Here is a 15,234-nt window from a genome sequence, read left to right as displayed (position 1 = left end):
ATTGAAAGGAAAGAAAATGCTGTACAAAATAGCCTACAAAAATATAGGTAATGTTTAGATGTAAATAATATATAGACAATATAGATAAACTGCAGCACAACAGAAGATACAAGTCAACCATGTAACATGAGGATACCATTCAGGAATTGCTTTCTTTCCTTTCCCTTTCCTTCCATGGTAGCTTAATCATTCCTTTTTACTGAGGAGTGCCAGCAGAAACTCCAGAAATCTTTCTCATTTACCATATGACACTAAAGGCTGCTGTAATTGTGTAACTACCAGGTTACACAACCTTCTAATTTTTGAATGGACACTAAATGTACCTCTACTGGAAAATCTACTTCCTTCCCAATCTGTGTTTCTGACAGAATGTGAATCACCTGATGAACCTGCCATACGACTCTGTCAAAATGGAGCCTTCCTATCTAAAAGTCAATTTTCTTCAAGAGGAACTCCAGGATCTCAAGACCCGCTTCAAATTCCACAACATTGACTTAGTTATCCAGAGGACACATAATGTAATGCAGGAGGTATGATAGGATTTATATATACTTTGATCATCAGCAATATGCAGGCTGATCTTCTGAGGAGTTTAATATAGGTTTGGATTATTTGCCAACCAATACTTGGTTACTTCTTTTCTTGATTTGTAATGATTTGGGTTTCTAAATGCAAGTTAGAATTCCCTTTAGATATATAACCAATACTCCTTAAATCAAATCTCTCAATCACGTAGTCATGAAGGTAGATTCACTTCCATCTGGCAAGGTTCTGATTATATAAACCATAACTGTTTTGTGGATTATGCTAAGCCACATTTTTTTGAGCATGATTTAAAATCTCATACATGAGTTCATATAATGTACTAACATAAACAAAAAAACCTGTGCATTATAACTTTGTGTACAAACAAATTCATGGAATAATTAATAAAGACAAAGTTATTTGCAATAAGAAGAAAAAACATTGCCAACATGCCTTATAGATAAATATTTCTACGTACAGCCAGATGTTGACAAAGAGACAGATCTGAGTGACAGATGGACTGCACTAAGAAAATAAATAAGGCAACTATTTTTTAATCTGTTTTTAGATTCTGGAAAATGCAGTATATACATTTGAGCAGCTACTGGGTTTAAATCACTCCAAAGACATAACCAAAACGGCAACAGCCATAGAAAAAGTCAAACTTCGTGTTCTTAAGGTGAAGTATTTATTTCTTTTGCTTGTTCTCAAACTAGGAATGTTGGGTTGTAATGTTATTGCCTTGTAGGGTTGACAGTTCGCCAACCTGATGTATTTAGACGTGCTGGGAATTCTGGGAACCGCAACCCAGATACCCATAGAGGCACATTTTAGAAAGATGACGTAAAAGGCATGTGTGCATTTTATTGTTTATACAATGCCATATACCTAGTTGGATCTAATATTAAGAATAAATGAATGAATAAATTAACAAATAAAAACACTAGGAATAAATAAGTTTATTCCAGGTTTGCTACAAGGAAGTAACTTGCTATATTCTTAAGATCTTTGTAACTTTCCTTTCTTTTTCTTTTTCTTTCTTTTCTACTTTTCTCATTACTTCTTTAATTATTATTTTTCTATTTTCTTTCAATTTTCAAATTGCAGTACTGTTTTTATTCTGTTGAAAACTTCCTTAGTAAAAAATTATATATTTATAAAAAAGATAACATCGAGTTTTCTCTGGTCCTACAGATAAATATCTGTATATTTAGAGATAGTTATTGGCTTTATGCTTGATTTTAGTGTACATTAGCAGGGAAGGAAGTTGGGAAGTAGGTGTTTGGCTTTCCAAAATCTCATACCTGATTCTTCTTTTTACACAACTTATATGGCAGCAATATGATTATGACAGCAGTACTATCCGGAAGAGGATATTTCAGGATACATTGATCCAGATCACTCTGCCCACACTGCAGCGGACATTGGCTTCAACATGTAAACCGGTAGGTTAATATACTGACATATATGACTCAAAGGTATTTGCAAATCAAAACTAAAATTCTAATAATGTCAGCAGACAATAGTTCTTTAGTTTTAAAGTCTGTCAAAATGAAATGATAGACAAGACAGCAACAGTGAGTTGGAGTTGGCCTTAGTTATTCTTAGGGCCAATCCATTGATTTATGGATCAAACTGGTAGGATTTATGGTTAATTTAAATCCTGTTGATTTTCACTGATCTAGATTACATATGACAGGTTTTTCTTAAACCTATCTCTCTTCCTAAAACTCCAAGGTTGTTGTAAAAAAGCTAGTCTTTTCTTTTTTTTCCTTGAAAGCCAAAGGAATATATTGGGCGCAGGATATCGTTAGTTCCTCATGTTAGAACAAATCATAAAATATAAGAATTGAAGGGGACCTTGGAGAGGATCTGTATTCTTCTGAAATATGAAAAGATAATTAAAAGGGCAAAATGATAAGATGTTGCAAAGAACCCCTTGCATATTCTAATAAAAATGAGTTAGAATTTATATAATCCTGTTAATAAAGCATGTGTTATGTTTACTTGAAAAACTAATTCATGCAGTTCTTCTTATGGACATTCTGTTAAGAAACAGATATATGTAAGAGTGAGATATTTTAAAAACAGATGGAAAGACATAAACATGTACATAGTATTTTTGGCATCTTCTTGCAATGGGTTTTCAGAGTTTGAGAAAGAGGAGGGCAGTTTGCAAAAGGCTACATGATTTTTTTAATCAATATAGATATTGTATATTAGAAAAAATATTTTACCCATTTAGAAAATTGATAGCCACATTCCTGATGCATCAAAGAGTGATTGGCAAAAGAATAAAGAAATCTATCTGTTTTCCTAGTAAATGAAGAATGTGCCGATATTCTGTACTCATAATATTTTTGCAAACCACATTGTCTTTCCAGTGCCTGAGGACTTTACTGTGCTTACTTGTGGCAGTTCCCGGTGAAATTCATTTTGTTGCAGAGATAGATTAAGACACCTTCACTCTCAGATATTCTAATAAACCTCACCTGTATTAGAGGTTATTATTTTTTTCAGTAAATGTGTTATTTTCCAATTAGCCATTATTACTTTAAATTATATCTTTTACTGTAGATGCTTCAGGAGTATGAACAGTACATCTTTGCTGAATATAACAGTTTGATACAAGTTGAAAATGTCTATGAAGATATTCTGTTTCAGACATTGCTTGATGAATCCTTAAAAGGTAACTTTGCTTCTTGTGAGATGCATATTGATTTGTCTTGGCAAGTATAAAAATGGACTGATTAATTCAAGGAGTTTTAAGTTTTACCTTGATCTTTTTCATTCAGCAGTCTTTGGATTCTTCCAAAAAACCAATAGGTTTAAAACAGGGTTGAAAAATCAAAATATATTATTATCTATACCTTCCCTGGGCATTGTCAGAGTTGAAGATTAATACATCTGGGGGTACAGGATTGAGGAAGGTGCTTTATTGACTTTATGGATGATTTGAGAAGAGACACTTCCCTCCATTTAGTTCTTCCAAGATAATATTGCCTTGTTCTCAGCATGTTTTTGTGCTCTTCTTCTATGGCTGAATATCTTTTCTCTGTTTGTTTGTATCCATCTCCTGCTTAGTGATAAAAGAAGCAGTCCATCTGAAGAAACATAACCTTTATGAGGAAATAAACCTGCCTTCTGAAAGTGTATCCAGTTTGAGTGATCTAAAAACTCCTGTAGAATCAGCACAGGCTAGCCCAGTTAGAGAGCCAGCTCCCAATTTGATGGATGACTCAGATGCTGGCCTTGGAAGTAATGAAGTTTTCTTAACAGAAAAACTCCATCAAGAAGAGGAATGTGATGAGGCTAGGAAGACAAAAGAAGAGGGGGTAATAATTTCAGTTTTCAATGGCAGTGAATCTTCTGGAAAAATACTTACTCTTGTAGAGGGAGCCCTTCCAATCACAAATGTCAGTGAAATCACAATAAAACAAAATAAAGGAACAGCAGAAGAAGAGCCTCCAGTTCATGGTGATGTGAATGAAATTAGAAATTTGTTGACCTTGACTGTTGAACTGAAAGAATATGAACAGTCTATAAACAAAGAACAAGAGTGTAGAATGTCAAACCCAAAGGAAGAAGCAGAAGAAAAGAGTAAAGAGGACTATCAAACAGGTGATTTGCAGAAACCCTGTTCTCCCACTGTAAAGGCAGATGATACAAATATTCTAAGTAGCTCTGGGGAAACAAGCATCATAAGTCATCAGGATGCTTCTGAGAAGTCTGAAGAACAGAGTCCCAGTGATATCTCAAGGGAAGAACTGAAAGAATATGAACAGTCTACGAACAAAGAACAAGATTTACAGGAGTGTAGAATGTCAAACCCAAAGCAAGAAGCAGAAGGAAAGAGTAAAGAGGACTATCAAACAGGTGGTTTGCAGAAACCCTGTTCTCCCACTGTAAAGGCAGATGATACAAATATTGTAAATAACTCTGGGGAAACAAGCACCATAATTCATCAGGATGCTCCTGAGAAGTGTGATAAACAAAGTCCCAGTGATATCTCAAGGGAAGAGTTGAACACAGAACCAAACATTGCACATCCAGATGAAAAGAATGATGGTACCTATGGCCAGTCTCAAACAGAGCCATCTACTGAAAGCGGACAATCTGACCAGAGTAAAATAGGCCCTTTACCTCATAATATTGTGTCTGAAGAACAGAAGTCACAAACTGAGTATGCTGAAGGTATACCTGACCAGATAAGAGAAGGACTTTCCTCTCTCCATTCTTTTCCAAAGGAAGATCATTCCCAAATGGGGCAATGTATTAAAGCAGATTCTCAGGAAGCAGAATTGTCCCTTCTGCAATCTGTCCTGAGGGAAACAGAGATATCACCCTTCTTGTGCTGTTCTGTTGAAACTCAAGAAAGCATGTTGCATACAGAATCTTTAAGTATCGACTCACCCCCTCTGCTAGTTTCCTTAGAAGTAAAAGAAATTGAGGCTAACAATATGGAAAGCATGGACTCAGAAAATTTCACTTTTGATCAAGGGGGTGATCCTGGACAAGCAGGTGAGTCCTTGCTGCAAACGGATGCTGCAGATATAATTAAAAGTGATAAAAGTTGAAAAAATACTGAGGACAACTGTTCTGATTCACCACTTACAAAACAGAATTTTGTAAATTTAAAGCCTGAGCCCAAATTATGATTACTTTCCTTAAAACTAGAATGGAGAGACTTATTCAAAATTCACAACCTACTTGAGAGCCATCTTTTAATTTGAACCCGTGGCTTTCTGAAAATTTGCACTGTTTGAATAATACTCTTATGCCACTTGCTTCTTCTTGTCACTTACTCATTCAGAAATGAATCATGAAAGAATCATCACTCAAGTAGTGAATAATTTTGCAAACTACCAGTTATAACCTGACCGAATGTTTAGCCTTTCCTATTTTTTGAAAACACAGTTCATTGGGAATATTGATTGCCCTGTTGACAATGAACAATCTATTTGTGGATGAGACCTCAGTGACTCTCAGTAGAATTTAGAAGGGAGTGCTAAAATCACGTGTTGCAAGTGAGAGGAAAATATTACGTGATATATAATAAAGAAAAAAGGAAGGCAAATCTTTAACAGAAGTAATAATAAAATTTCCTTACTGGAATCTTATGGAAGATAATTGTATATAGTGTTTTGAATTTTCATAGGTATATTGTTGTTTTTGTACTTAAAAGCTTTGGCAGATATTTTGAGAATGGAGAGAACTAATTCCTCTTCTTTTACCATTGTTATTGTTGCTATATTTAAAATTTACCAGAATAATTGGAACAGATTTTTCTATCCTATTTTTCTATATCTTCTGTGGAGCACTTTATACCTGCTTTTTTTCCAAAGGGAATGACAAATTTTTACTGTAATCTGTGCCATGCACAAAAGTGAAACAGAAGCCAGCCAGCCAATAATTAATAATCCACATCTCAGGATCGTGGCAGTCCATTTTCCTAATATTCAATCCTATTCCTGCATACGTTCTGCATCTGCAAGACAGTTTCTTTGATATTTATTTGAGACCATTTATTCTGATTGTGCTAATTAAGGAGACAAGAAGTAGTAGTAGGCCATTGGATCAGTCCAGAGCCTGTGAACTAATTTGGCTAGAAGTCTGGAAACCAGCATGTCTTTAATTGTTCATGTGCAGTGTAGTTGAATAATGCCTGTCTGTTTTTCCTTTTTATGTCTATAAATAAGAGGGCTTCAGATATTCAATGACTCTTCCAGAGTAGGGCAGGGCATTTATAACTCCACTCCTCTGACTCTCAACTTGAAAAGAGCATTCTAAGGGCTAAGGCTAACTTTTGTTTGCCTGACTAGAATGATTTTTTTCTGACTCCTGTCCTTGAACAGGATTAAGGGACATCCATTGCAGTACAACTGGTTGATGGCCACATAATAGGGGTGTTTTAAAATTGTTAGCAAGGGCAGATAAGTTAATTCATTTATTAAAAGCAAATGCCGCAAATGTAGTCAAGCTGAATAACTAATCACACACTGTAAAACAATTTTAACAGTTTGTAATTAATTGCATTAGCAGATTCCAGAGCAGCTGCAGATAGTATTAACCACAAAATAAGAAATTTGGCACTCATTTTGGGCAGGAAGAGAACTCTCCAACTAGAGCAGAGAACAACAACTATGCTTTTGACTAATTGAAAATGTTCCCACAAAATTACTATTTAAATTTACTAACTTATTGCTCATACTGTTTTTTTAACTTCCTGTTCACAACCCCGAGAACTAAAATACTTTTAGATTATAATTCTTTGAACTCTAAACTGCACAAGTACCTTTTAATTGCATAGGCGGTCAGATTATTTTGATGATAAGCCATCATTTACTATTTTAGTTCAGTGCATGAAATTTAAATTTTTTTTTTGCATAATGACATATCTCTTTTTTAATATGTTTGAATAATTGATAGCATGCTATGTCAGTTATGCATTTAGCATCCTATATTCTAGAGGTGTTATATACTGAAAATATTTATGGCTACATTTCTCCATTTCCTATAGATCCAGAACAGTAAAATATGTCCCCTTGCTGTTAGTCATACAACAGATGACACACTTAGGTTTTGACTTGTACAACAATAGAGCTTCACTGTGCATGCAGGGGATGGGGAAATTGAATAATGGCAGATTAGCAAAATAATAGAAACTATTAGTCACCAATTAGTTCTACACTTGTTACAGGCAGCACTTACCACTCTTAACTGATTTCTCATTTTTGACAATTGGAAAAAGGCAAAGTGGGCAGATTTAGCCCTAAAGACTCCAGTTGCTATTCTTTGTCATAGTTATATTACAATATGAATTAATTTGAGATTTTAAATATTTAATTCAGGGGTGAAATCAACTTACCTTCGTTACCAGTTCGCAAATGTGAGCGTGCATTATTAATAGTAATTAATACCGTGTTTTCTCAAAAATAAGACAGGGTCTTATTTTCTTTTGACCCCTGAAATAAGAGCTTGGCCTTATTTTGGGGGAGGTATTATTATTTTTGAGGTGCAGGAGGCGGCAAGCATGGTCACCTCATGGCTGCTGCTGTGTTGCAATATTTTCAGGGAGGGTTATTTTTAGGGGAGGGCTTATTTTAGTGCATACGCTCAAAAGCCTGATTAGGCTTATTATCCGGGGAGGCCTTATTTTCAGGGAAACCGGGTAATTCAGTACTATGAACATTCCTTCTGAATTGTTTACTAAGTTTGCATAGCCATAGCCTGTTCATAATAAACCAGTATTTAGCATCCTGAGATTTCAGAAAAGGCTCTTCCACTATTAATTACGCTACCATTCATTTTTTCAAGCTCATAGGTGAGCCTAAAAAAAGATGCAGCTGCTTTGATGAGTCAACTTGCATGACTCTTAAAGCAGTGGTGAATATCATTTCAGAAGTAGAGCATCTTTCTGATGTTCTGAGAAACTTGGCATTGATACTGAAAATAATAATCTATATCGTGCTCCTATTCTCACAAAATGCTTTCATAATGTTTCCTAACCTCCATTCTATAGTATTTGATATGAAAGCAGGTCTTTGTTTATTGAATATAACATGAGATCTTAAGAAAGATGTGTTGGATCTTTATATTTTAAAAGAATGACTTGATACAAGTGCAATGGAGCATGCACAGGCATAACATCTCTTTCAAGCAGCAAACTTTTTTCAGGTTTCCATAGGAGACTGAAAAATAATTTAGCTGTTCTAGAGCAATGCTGTGATTATGCTCTCCTATCTACCAAAATATCTTTTCTGCATTATTTTCAAAGCATCTAGATTCTAGAAGACTTCATAAAAGGGAGATAAAATTAATGCAAGTCTACCATTTTTATTCAAAAATTGACTATCATGCTTATGATTGATAATACATATTTGTTTCCTCAAGGGATCTAAATATTTACTTATAATTAAATCTGAAATAGCTCCAATTGCTTGCAATTGAGCCTTAAGAGAATATATTTAGGATTATAGTCTTAAAATAAGCAAATTCCTTTATTATCATTTTGAAGATTTGAGTATTTAATAGGAAATAATCATTTTAGAAAGTTTCTTCTCTTGAGACTTTTTAAAATCCAATATACTCTAATTTCATATGTAGATGATTTCTTTCCTATGCATAGAACTTTCCAGGTATCATTTAACATTCTTTATGTGTACATATTTTATTTGAATAATCAACTTGACTAAAAGAACCTACAAAACACAATGTAATGTTGTTAACTTTTCTCAACTGCATGTTTACAAATAAAATATTAATCTCTCACATTGTGCATTTTTTCAAAAGAGATTTGGGACTTATTAGGGGAGGGATTGCTAGGTATGTACAAAATCCCAGTGAATATCATATTTGCCTATTACAGTGGCAACCCATTGCATAATAAGAACAAATATACAGATTATAAATACAAACACCTAATTTTGAGATAATGAATACAGTGCAGGACTGAAGCTATGAAAGTAAATGGTGGAAATATTTGGAAAACAAAAAGGGAAAATAACTATTTAGGAAATGTATCCCATGTACAAATGTAATCTTTTAGCTTTTAAACTGTTTTAAAGCTTTAAAGCTTTAAAAGTTGAGGGATTCCTATTTATTCAGCAATCTCTTACGTTGCTTAAAAATGATGACTAGAATGGATGCTGGATAGTAATATGATAGGAGGTACACCCATGCTTCCTAACATTAAAACAACACATCTTCCTGGTGTGGTTATCTGATTTAGCTTCAAGATAATGGCTAATGAAGCATAAGAGAACTTGTATCCTGACTCGTCCTGGATGATGTTAGTGCGGTTGCAATCTGGGAGAAAGACACTGGAAATAAAATAGAGGCTGATTGGAAAGGACTCTGTTTATTGATGAGTAGAACCAACATGTAGTTCTGGGACAGCAGACAAAATGGGATTGTGATAGGTGGGCGTTTATACATTCTTTAGGGTTTTGTGTTTGAGATGATCCAGGGGGTTGTGCAATGTAGTGAGCTTTTGCTATTCTAATGGTGGTGGGTTAATCCTATTACGTCCCAATAGTCATGTCCTGTCCTCCTTAATCCCATCAACTGGATCTGAAGGTGTTTTGTTTGTGAATAGATTAGCCCAGTCTTTCTTAATGGGCACAAAATATTGATCTCTAAAGTCTTCTGGTATCTGCTGAAGGCTGTTGGGGCTGCATTCTGACTTTGTTAAGATTTTTTTTCCATTTGTCCTTTGGGGAATATTCTACATTGTTCAATATTCCCTAAAATATTTCAATTTCTGGGGGTTTCCTACATTAGCATATTGGGGGAGGGGAGGGAAATTGACTTTATACCAGCATCGCTAAGGGTGGGTTAAGGTTGCCTCCTTTCTGAATTGCTGAGGTAAAGAAACAACATGGGAACAAAGCAAAAAAAAAAAAGATTTGCTTCATTGTGCCATGCCAAAAATGTGTAGCTAGGGGGATTGTGTTGCTTTGTACATCTTTTGACAATCTAATACTTGAATTGGCCGTTCTGTAATTTATCAAGTAGTGTGCTTTACTCAAATAAATAAACAGACTTTTTAGGATTTGCAATTCACACATGTAACCAAGTCTTATGATGTACGTGGGAACATAGATGAAACAATATATGAATTAGCCAGTTTTCACACTTTCTGTAGCATGTTGTTGCAAAAGCATGTTAAAGACTGCTGTAATTAACTGATAATTAGGTTAAATATAAGCTTTATTCCTCAAATCAAATACTACATTGGTGTGTCAGAGGCAGCGCCTGGCTTTTAAACAGAATTACCACCTTTCCAATTTTGATCAGAGTACCTGGGTTTTTTCTTTACTGTACCTGGGCTCCAATAACATCTGTATGGAAATGAAAACAATTTTTCTAACTTTTCAAGTGATGTTGAAGTTGATAAATATATTTTCTTTTTAAAATCTAAAAAATAAATTTCTGAATACATTTGCATGTTTTGCCAATAGTTCCTTTGTCTCTCCAAAGCCTGGATAACCCTAAGGAGAATCAAGTCCAGATGATCCTGGAGATAAATCTGAGAAAACGACTATTACTTTCTTGGTTTTTTTTCATTCCTTTGCTCTCCCCTCCCACTCAAAATAGCAATAGCACTTAGATTTATATACCACTTCATAGTACTTCACAGCCCTCTCTAAGCAGTTTCCAGAGTCAGTAAATTGATCCCAACAATCTGGGTCCTCATTTTACCGATCTTGGAAGGATGGAAAGTTGAGTCAATCTTGAGCCAGTCAGGTCGGCAGAATTAGCCTGCAATATTGCATTCTAACCACTGCGCCACCATGGAGTTAAAGCCCCTAGTCAAAGTCAATTTTCCTTTGGTTATCTTTGTTGTATTTCTAGATAGCTGGCATGGCGAAGATGCCTTTAACTGGCATGCCTGAAGTATTGAGACATTATGATTCCATACATTATGCAAGTGGTTTGCTGGTTTTCCAGGGTTAATCCTCAAAATTAGAAACTGCTTGGTTCTAGAACAGGTCTGTTTTGTCCAAAACACCACAAGAAACAGGACACATGGATAGCAGAGATAAAAATCTAAATTAGATTTTATTTCTATTTAATTAAAAATTACCTAATAAGAGTATTCCATCATATATTTGGTTTTTAAAAAAAATATTTTTAAACAAACATAAAACAAACATAGACACACACAATACATAAAAATCATCCTCCAGTTACATACAGTATGTCAATTGGTTACAAAGCTTTGTGCTTCCTCATAATAGTCCCCGCTTGCTATCTATCTATCATCTATCTATCTATCTATCTATCTATCTATCTATCTATCTATCTATCATCTATCTATCTATCTCTATATCTATCTATCATCTATCTATCTATCTATCTATCTATCTATCTATACACACATCTTTATAAAATATTCTAAATTTAAAGTAAATCTATATTATGGCATTTCATTACATCTCCCTAAAATCATCCAATAATATTACATCTTTATACCATATTCTATATAAAAATTGTTTATATTTAATAACAAGGTTTTTAAACATCCTCTGCATAGTACTCACTTACAATTTGTATAAAGTTTCATATTATCAACCTGGTGTATATATATGCATTATTATCATTATTATTCATTTATTTGACTATAACTATTATCACTCGATTTTATATATAATACTCTAAATTTAACTAAATTTAACTTGATTTTTATTATGACCTTTCATTACATCATCCTGTGTCCTTCCAGTAGTAGTGCAATTTATATCTCTTGCCATTTGTAGTATGTGTTCTAATTGCTTTCTTGTTAAGTCTTATATGGACTTCTCTTAGCAACTTGTTGCTCATTACGTATCTTGCAAAAACTCGAAACCCTCCATTTGTTCCTTCCCTCAACTTGCCTTTGGTTATCACTGTACGTCTGCCAAAATTTCTCTCATTACTTCAATCAAATTTTCTCCCTTTTCCCTTTTCTTCTTCTATATTTTGAGGTCTGAGATAGAGTTCCAATCCGTCAATCTCCCCTTTCCATTTCCACTCTTGCCATTTCCAACCACGCTCATTTAGGTTTTTTATATTTGTTTTTTTTAACAATGAAAACGATAAGAGATTTTCAAGAGACTCTGCCTAAGTCTTGTTGATTCCCAAGTTTCCATGGTCCTGTTTTACAACAGAAATTGTTACTGTGATGTCGGCACTCTTCAAACTGAAGACTCTTACATCATGCATTTGTCTAAAAGTTGCCCTGTTTATACTAGAATCCTGGCAGTCTCAGAAACACAAAACATATTTCCTTCTGCTTGCAGAAGACCGGCAGAACTTGCATTTCAATTATTTAATGTGATTAAACCTTGGATACAAGAGCAGTAGCTAATACAACAGTTTATTTTTATGACCTGTAATCTCTATGGGTATATATTTAAAATTCTAGAACATGATTGGTGTTTCACTAGACATATGTGATATCATTTTAGCTATAGTCTATCCACTGCAGGATGAAAGCCTATTCCGCATTTTTCCAACCAATAAGATCCTGAGGTTTTTTTTTTGCCAATTTGGCCCAGAATACTTGCTGATGTAATCGATCCATCTTGTTTTAGGTCTCTTTAGTGGATGCTTTTTATCAAGTAGGATCCATTCTACAACTGCCTTGGTCATAAATACATGGAAAGATACATGCTCAGCATTACAAGACAAGATAGAAAGACCTGCACAAGGATAAGAGAACAAATGAAAGTATTCGATATAATCAAGAGAAAGAATTGAAATGGAAATGGGCTGGTGACATAGCAAGAACTGATGACAGGTGGGGAGGGGGGAAGGAAGGAGGATAGGTAGGCAGACAGACAGACAGATACATTTTCTGAATGGTGATAACAAACTGCCAAAGAAAAGACTAGAACAATAGCAATGTTGTGACTATTAAAATATGTTGTTCTCCAATCCCAGGAATTCAGTGATTTGAAATGATGGGGTTGATAGAAATATCTGTCAACTCCTATCAACTCTCTTTTCTATCCACTCTAATTGTAATCTTGCAACTTCCAATATGAGCCAGTTTAGTGTAGTGGTGAAGGCACTAGAAAGTGAGAGACCATGAATTCATGCCTTAGCCATGAAAGACAGCTGGATGACTTTGAGCCAGTCACTCTCAACACTTCTCAGGGTTGTTGTTATGGGGAAAATAGGAGGAGAAAGTTGTGTTGAATATGTTCGTTGCCTTGAGTTTTTTGTAAAAAAATAAAATAAAGATGGGATACAAATAAATAAATATGCAAATTGAGAGACTATGGCAAAAACCGAAGCTCTCTTTAAAAATAAAAAGCAATATTAAAGATTTGAGTGAGAACAGGAAATAACCATTTTCCCACTGATTTCTGGTGGAGGTTATGCCTGCTGGCTGCAGCAAATATAGCGAAGATGCTTAGGATACGTTCTTTACTACCATCTCGGCATTAGCTTAAGAGATGTCTCTTTATCCGATTGTCAAAGCGTCAGGTTCAGCTGCAGGTAGATATAGAGGACCGGGCGGGGGGGCACACGACAATTTGATGCCCCAAAGAAAATGCAGAAAGCGAACAATTCGGTTTGACGCAATTTTTAAAAAACTTGGTTTAAAAATAAACAAATAGGCAGATGTGCCACTACGCCTGGGCGACAACTTCAGTGCTGCTGTATATGATCCTGAAACGGGCCGTTCTCAAGATCGCAGCCCTGGTATTGCGACGCAGGTGACCGGCAGAACGTCCGCTCGGGGAAGCTTCTAAAAGGCCAACTCCGAGCCGCGCAGGTTCTCCGCGATCGCATTCGCTATTCCGAGCCCGAGTAGCGTCCATCGAGCCGTCGTTGCTCCGAGCATCAACGTGACATCACCGCGATTCCGACCTCCTTAAGCCTCCCTTCTTTCCCTGCCTGATCAGGGCATTACGAACGCGTCTGATATGACATCTCGGGGCAGGAAGATTCCCTTCTACGTTCAATGTATGGGGGGGGGGCGTTCTAAATTAAGCCCTTGGCCATCATTTTTCAAACGTGGATCGGCCCGACATGAAGGCGGAAATTACGTATTTCGACAGGGGGGGGAGAGAGAGAGAAAAGAGGAGAGAGAGCGGTCGCTAGAGCAAATTCTTATCTTTGTAAGAGTGCGACAGCCACGTCCAGGTTAGGAGGTAGTCCGCCCGTTTGTTCCACGTATCACTGCATCCGGGAGGGAGGTGGTGGTGGTGGGGAGGAGTAACGCACAGTCAGGTGATACAAACCTTGGGTCTCATTGGGCCGCGGGCAGCGGCGTGTCGCGCGATCGGAAGGGAACCCGGAAGCAACCTAGCGGCAAGATTCCGGTTTCCTTGGCTACGCCAGAGAAAGGGGGTGCGAGAGAGCGAGAGAAGACGAGCGAAGGGCTGGTCCCTCGTCTTGTGGTGGCGGCCGCGCTGTTTGAAGGGATGGGACAGAACCGGGCCTAGCGGGGCAGCTGCCGCTATGAGCGGAGCAGCAGCTGGGGGCGAGGGAAGGAGCGGCAACCGCCTGGCAGGCCGTTGGTCCGGCTGGAAACTGCTGGCTTTGGGCCTCCTCTCCGCTTCTTCGATGTTGGCAGCAGCGCCGGCTGTGCAGGCGATGAGCCGGGAGGAGAAGCGTCATCTCGGGTAAGAGAGCTTTTTCCCTCGCCCGCTTCTTTTTCTTCGTGTGCCGCAGCCGAGCCTCCTTTGGCGAGGATGCCTCCGTTGGCCCGGTTGCGAACCATGGTTTTGTGAAGCCGAGGGTGGAGCATATTGTGTCGTAGCCTGAGGAAAGGTGCGATGGTTGGACTAGAAGACCTCTAAGGTTACCTTCTGGCACTGTTCTGATTGAAGCCCCGCTCCTTTTGTAGGTTGCATTTGGCTGCCTGAGGAGAACCGAGCAAGTTACATTGAAGTCTTCTTTAACCGGACTGACACAGGCTGATTTCAAGCTTGTCCCCAAGGCAAACCGAGAAGGATACCCCAGCTCATTGTTTATTTCAGCTTTTCTATGTAAAGCTGGACAGTAAATATATTACTGGGTAGGTTTTCAAAATCTAAGTTGTATATCATTAGATTATTGGGTATTTTTTACCTCCATGCCCTCGGAAATTGTTTCTCTACCCACCATTATTTTTTGCGAAACTTCCCTGTCTAGAAATGATGAGTGTCATAGCAAGGGATGTAAGAACTTCGGTTAGTCAAAGTGAGAAATGTTAGTTAAAAGTGTGTAATA

General features: G+C 36.7%; 2 protein-coding genes across 4 annotated transcripts in view; both read left to right on the top strand.

The window, feature by feature from the left end:
- NIBAN1 (niban apoptosis regulator 1) overlaps window positions 1-7,092 on the top strand; it is a 55,632-nt gene extending 48,540 nt beyond the window's left edge. The window contains exons 10-14 of the mRNA XM_081946850.1: window positions 369-530; window positions 1,094-1,204; window positions 1,863-1,970; window positions 3,103-3,214; window positions 3,610-7,092. Of these exons, the coding sequence (XP_081802976.1) occupies window positions 369-530; window positions 1,094-1,204; window positions 1,863-1,970; window positions 3,103-3,214; window positions 3,610-5,102 (1,986 nt within the window). The 3' untranslated portion in view covers window positions 5,103-7,092. The remainder of the gene's footprint in view (window positions 1-368; window positions 531-1,093; window positions 1,205-1,862; window positions 1,971-3,102; window positions 3,215-3,609) is intronic.
- A 7,181-nt stretch (window positions 7,093-14,273) lies between these two features.
- Window positions 14,274-15,234, top strand: part of EDEM3 (ER degradation enhancing alpha-mannosidase like protein 3) — a 42,723-nt gene continuing 41,762 nt past the window's right edge. Inside the window, exons 1-2 of one of the 3 annotated variants that reach the window (XM_081946291.1) lie at window positions 14,507-14,645; window positions 14,870-15,040. Coding sequence is in view for 2 of the 3 variants with exons in the window: in XM_081946289.1 (XP_081802415.1) it covers window positions 14,482-14,645 (164 nt within the window). In the remaining variant the exon portion in view is untranslated. Of the gene's footprint in view, window positions 14,646-14,869; window positions 15,041-15,234 lie in introns of all 3 variants that reach the window. The other 2 variants (XM_081946289.1, XM_081946290.1) reach the window with 2 other exon arrangements.

Source organism: Natrix helvetica (assembly GCF_964273705.1).
Source record: "Natrix helvetica genome assembly, chromosome: 3".
NCBI lineage: Eukaryota > Metazoa > Chordata > Lepidosauria > Squamata > Natricidae > Natrix > Natrix helvetica.
Note: the sequence above shows the minus strand (reverse complement) of the source record. Positions and strands in the feature narration are given on the sequence as shown.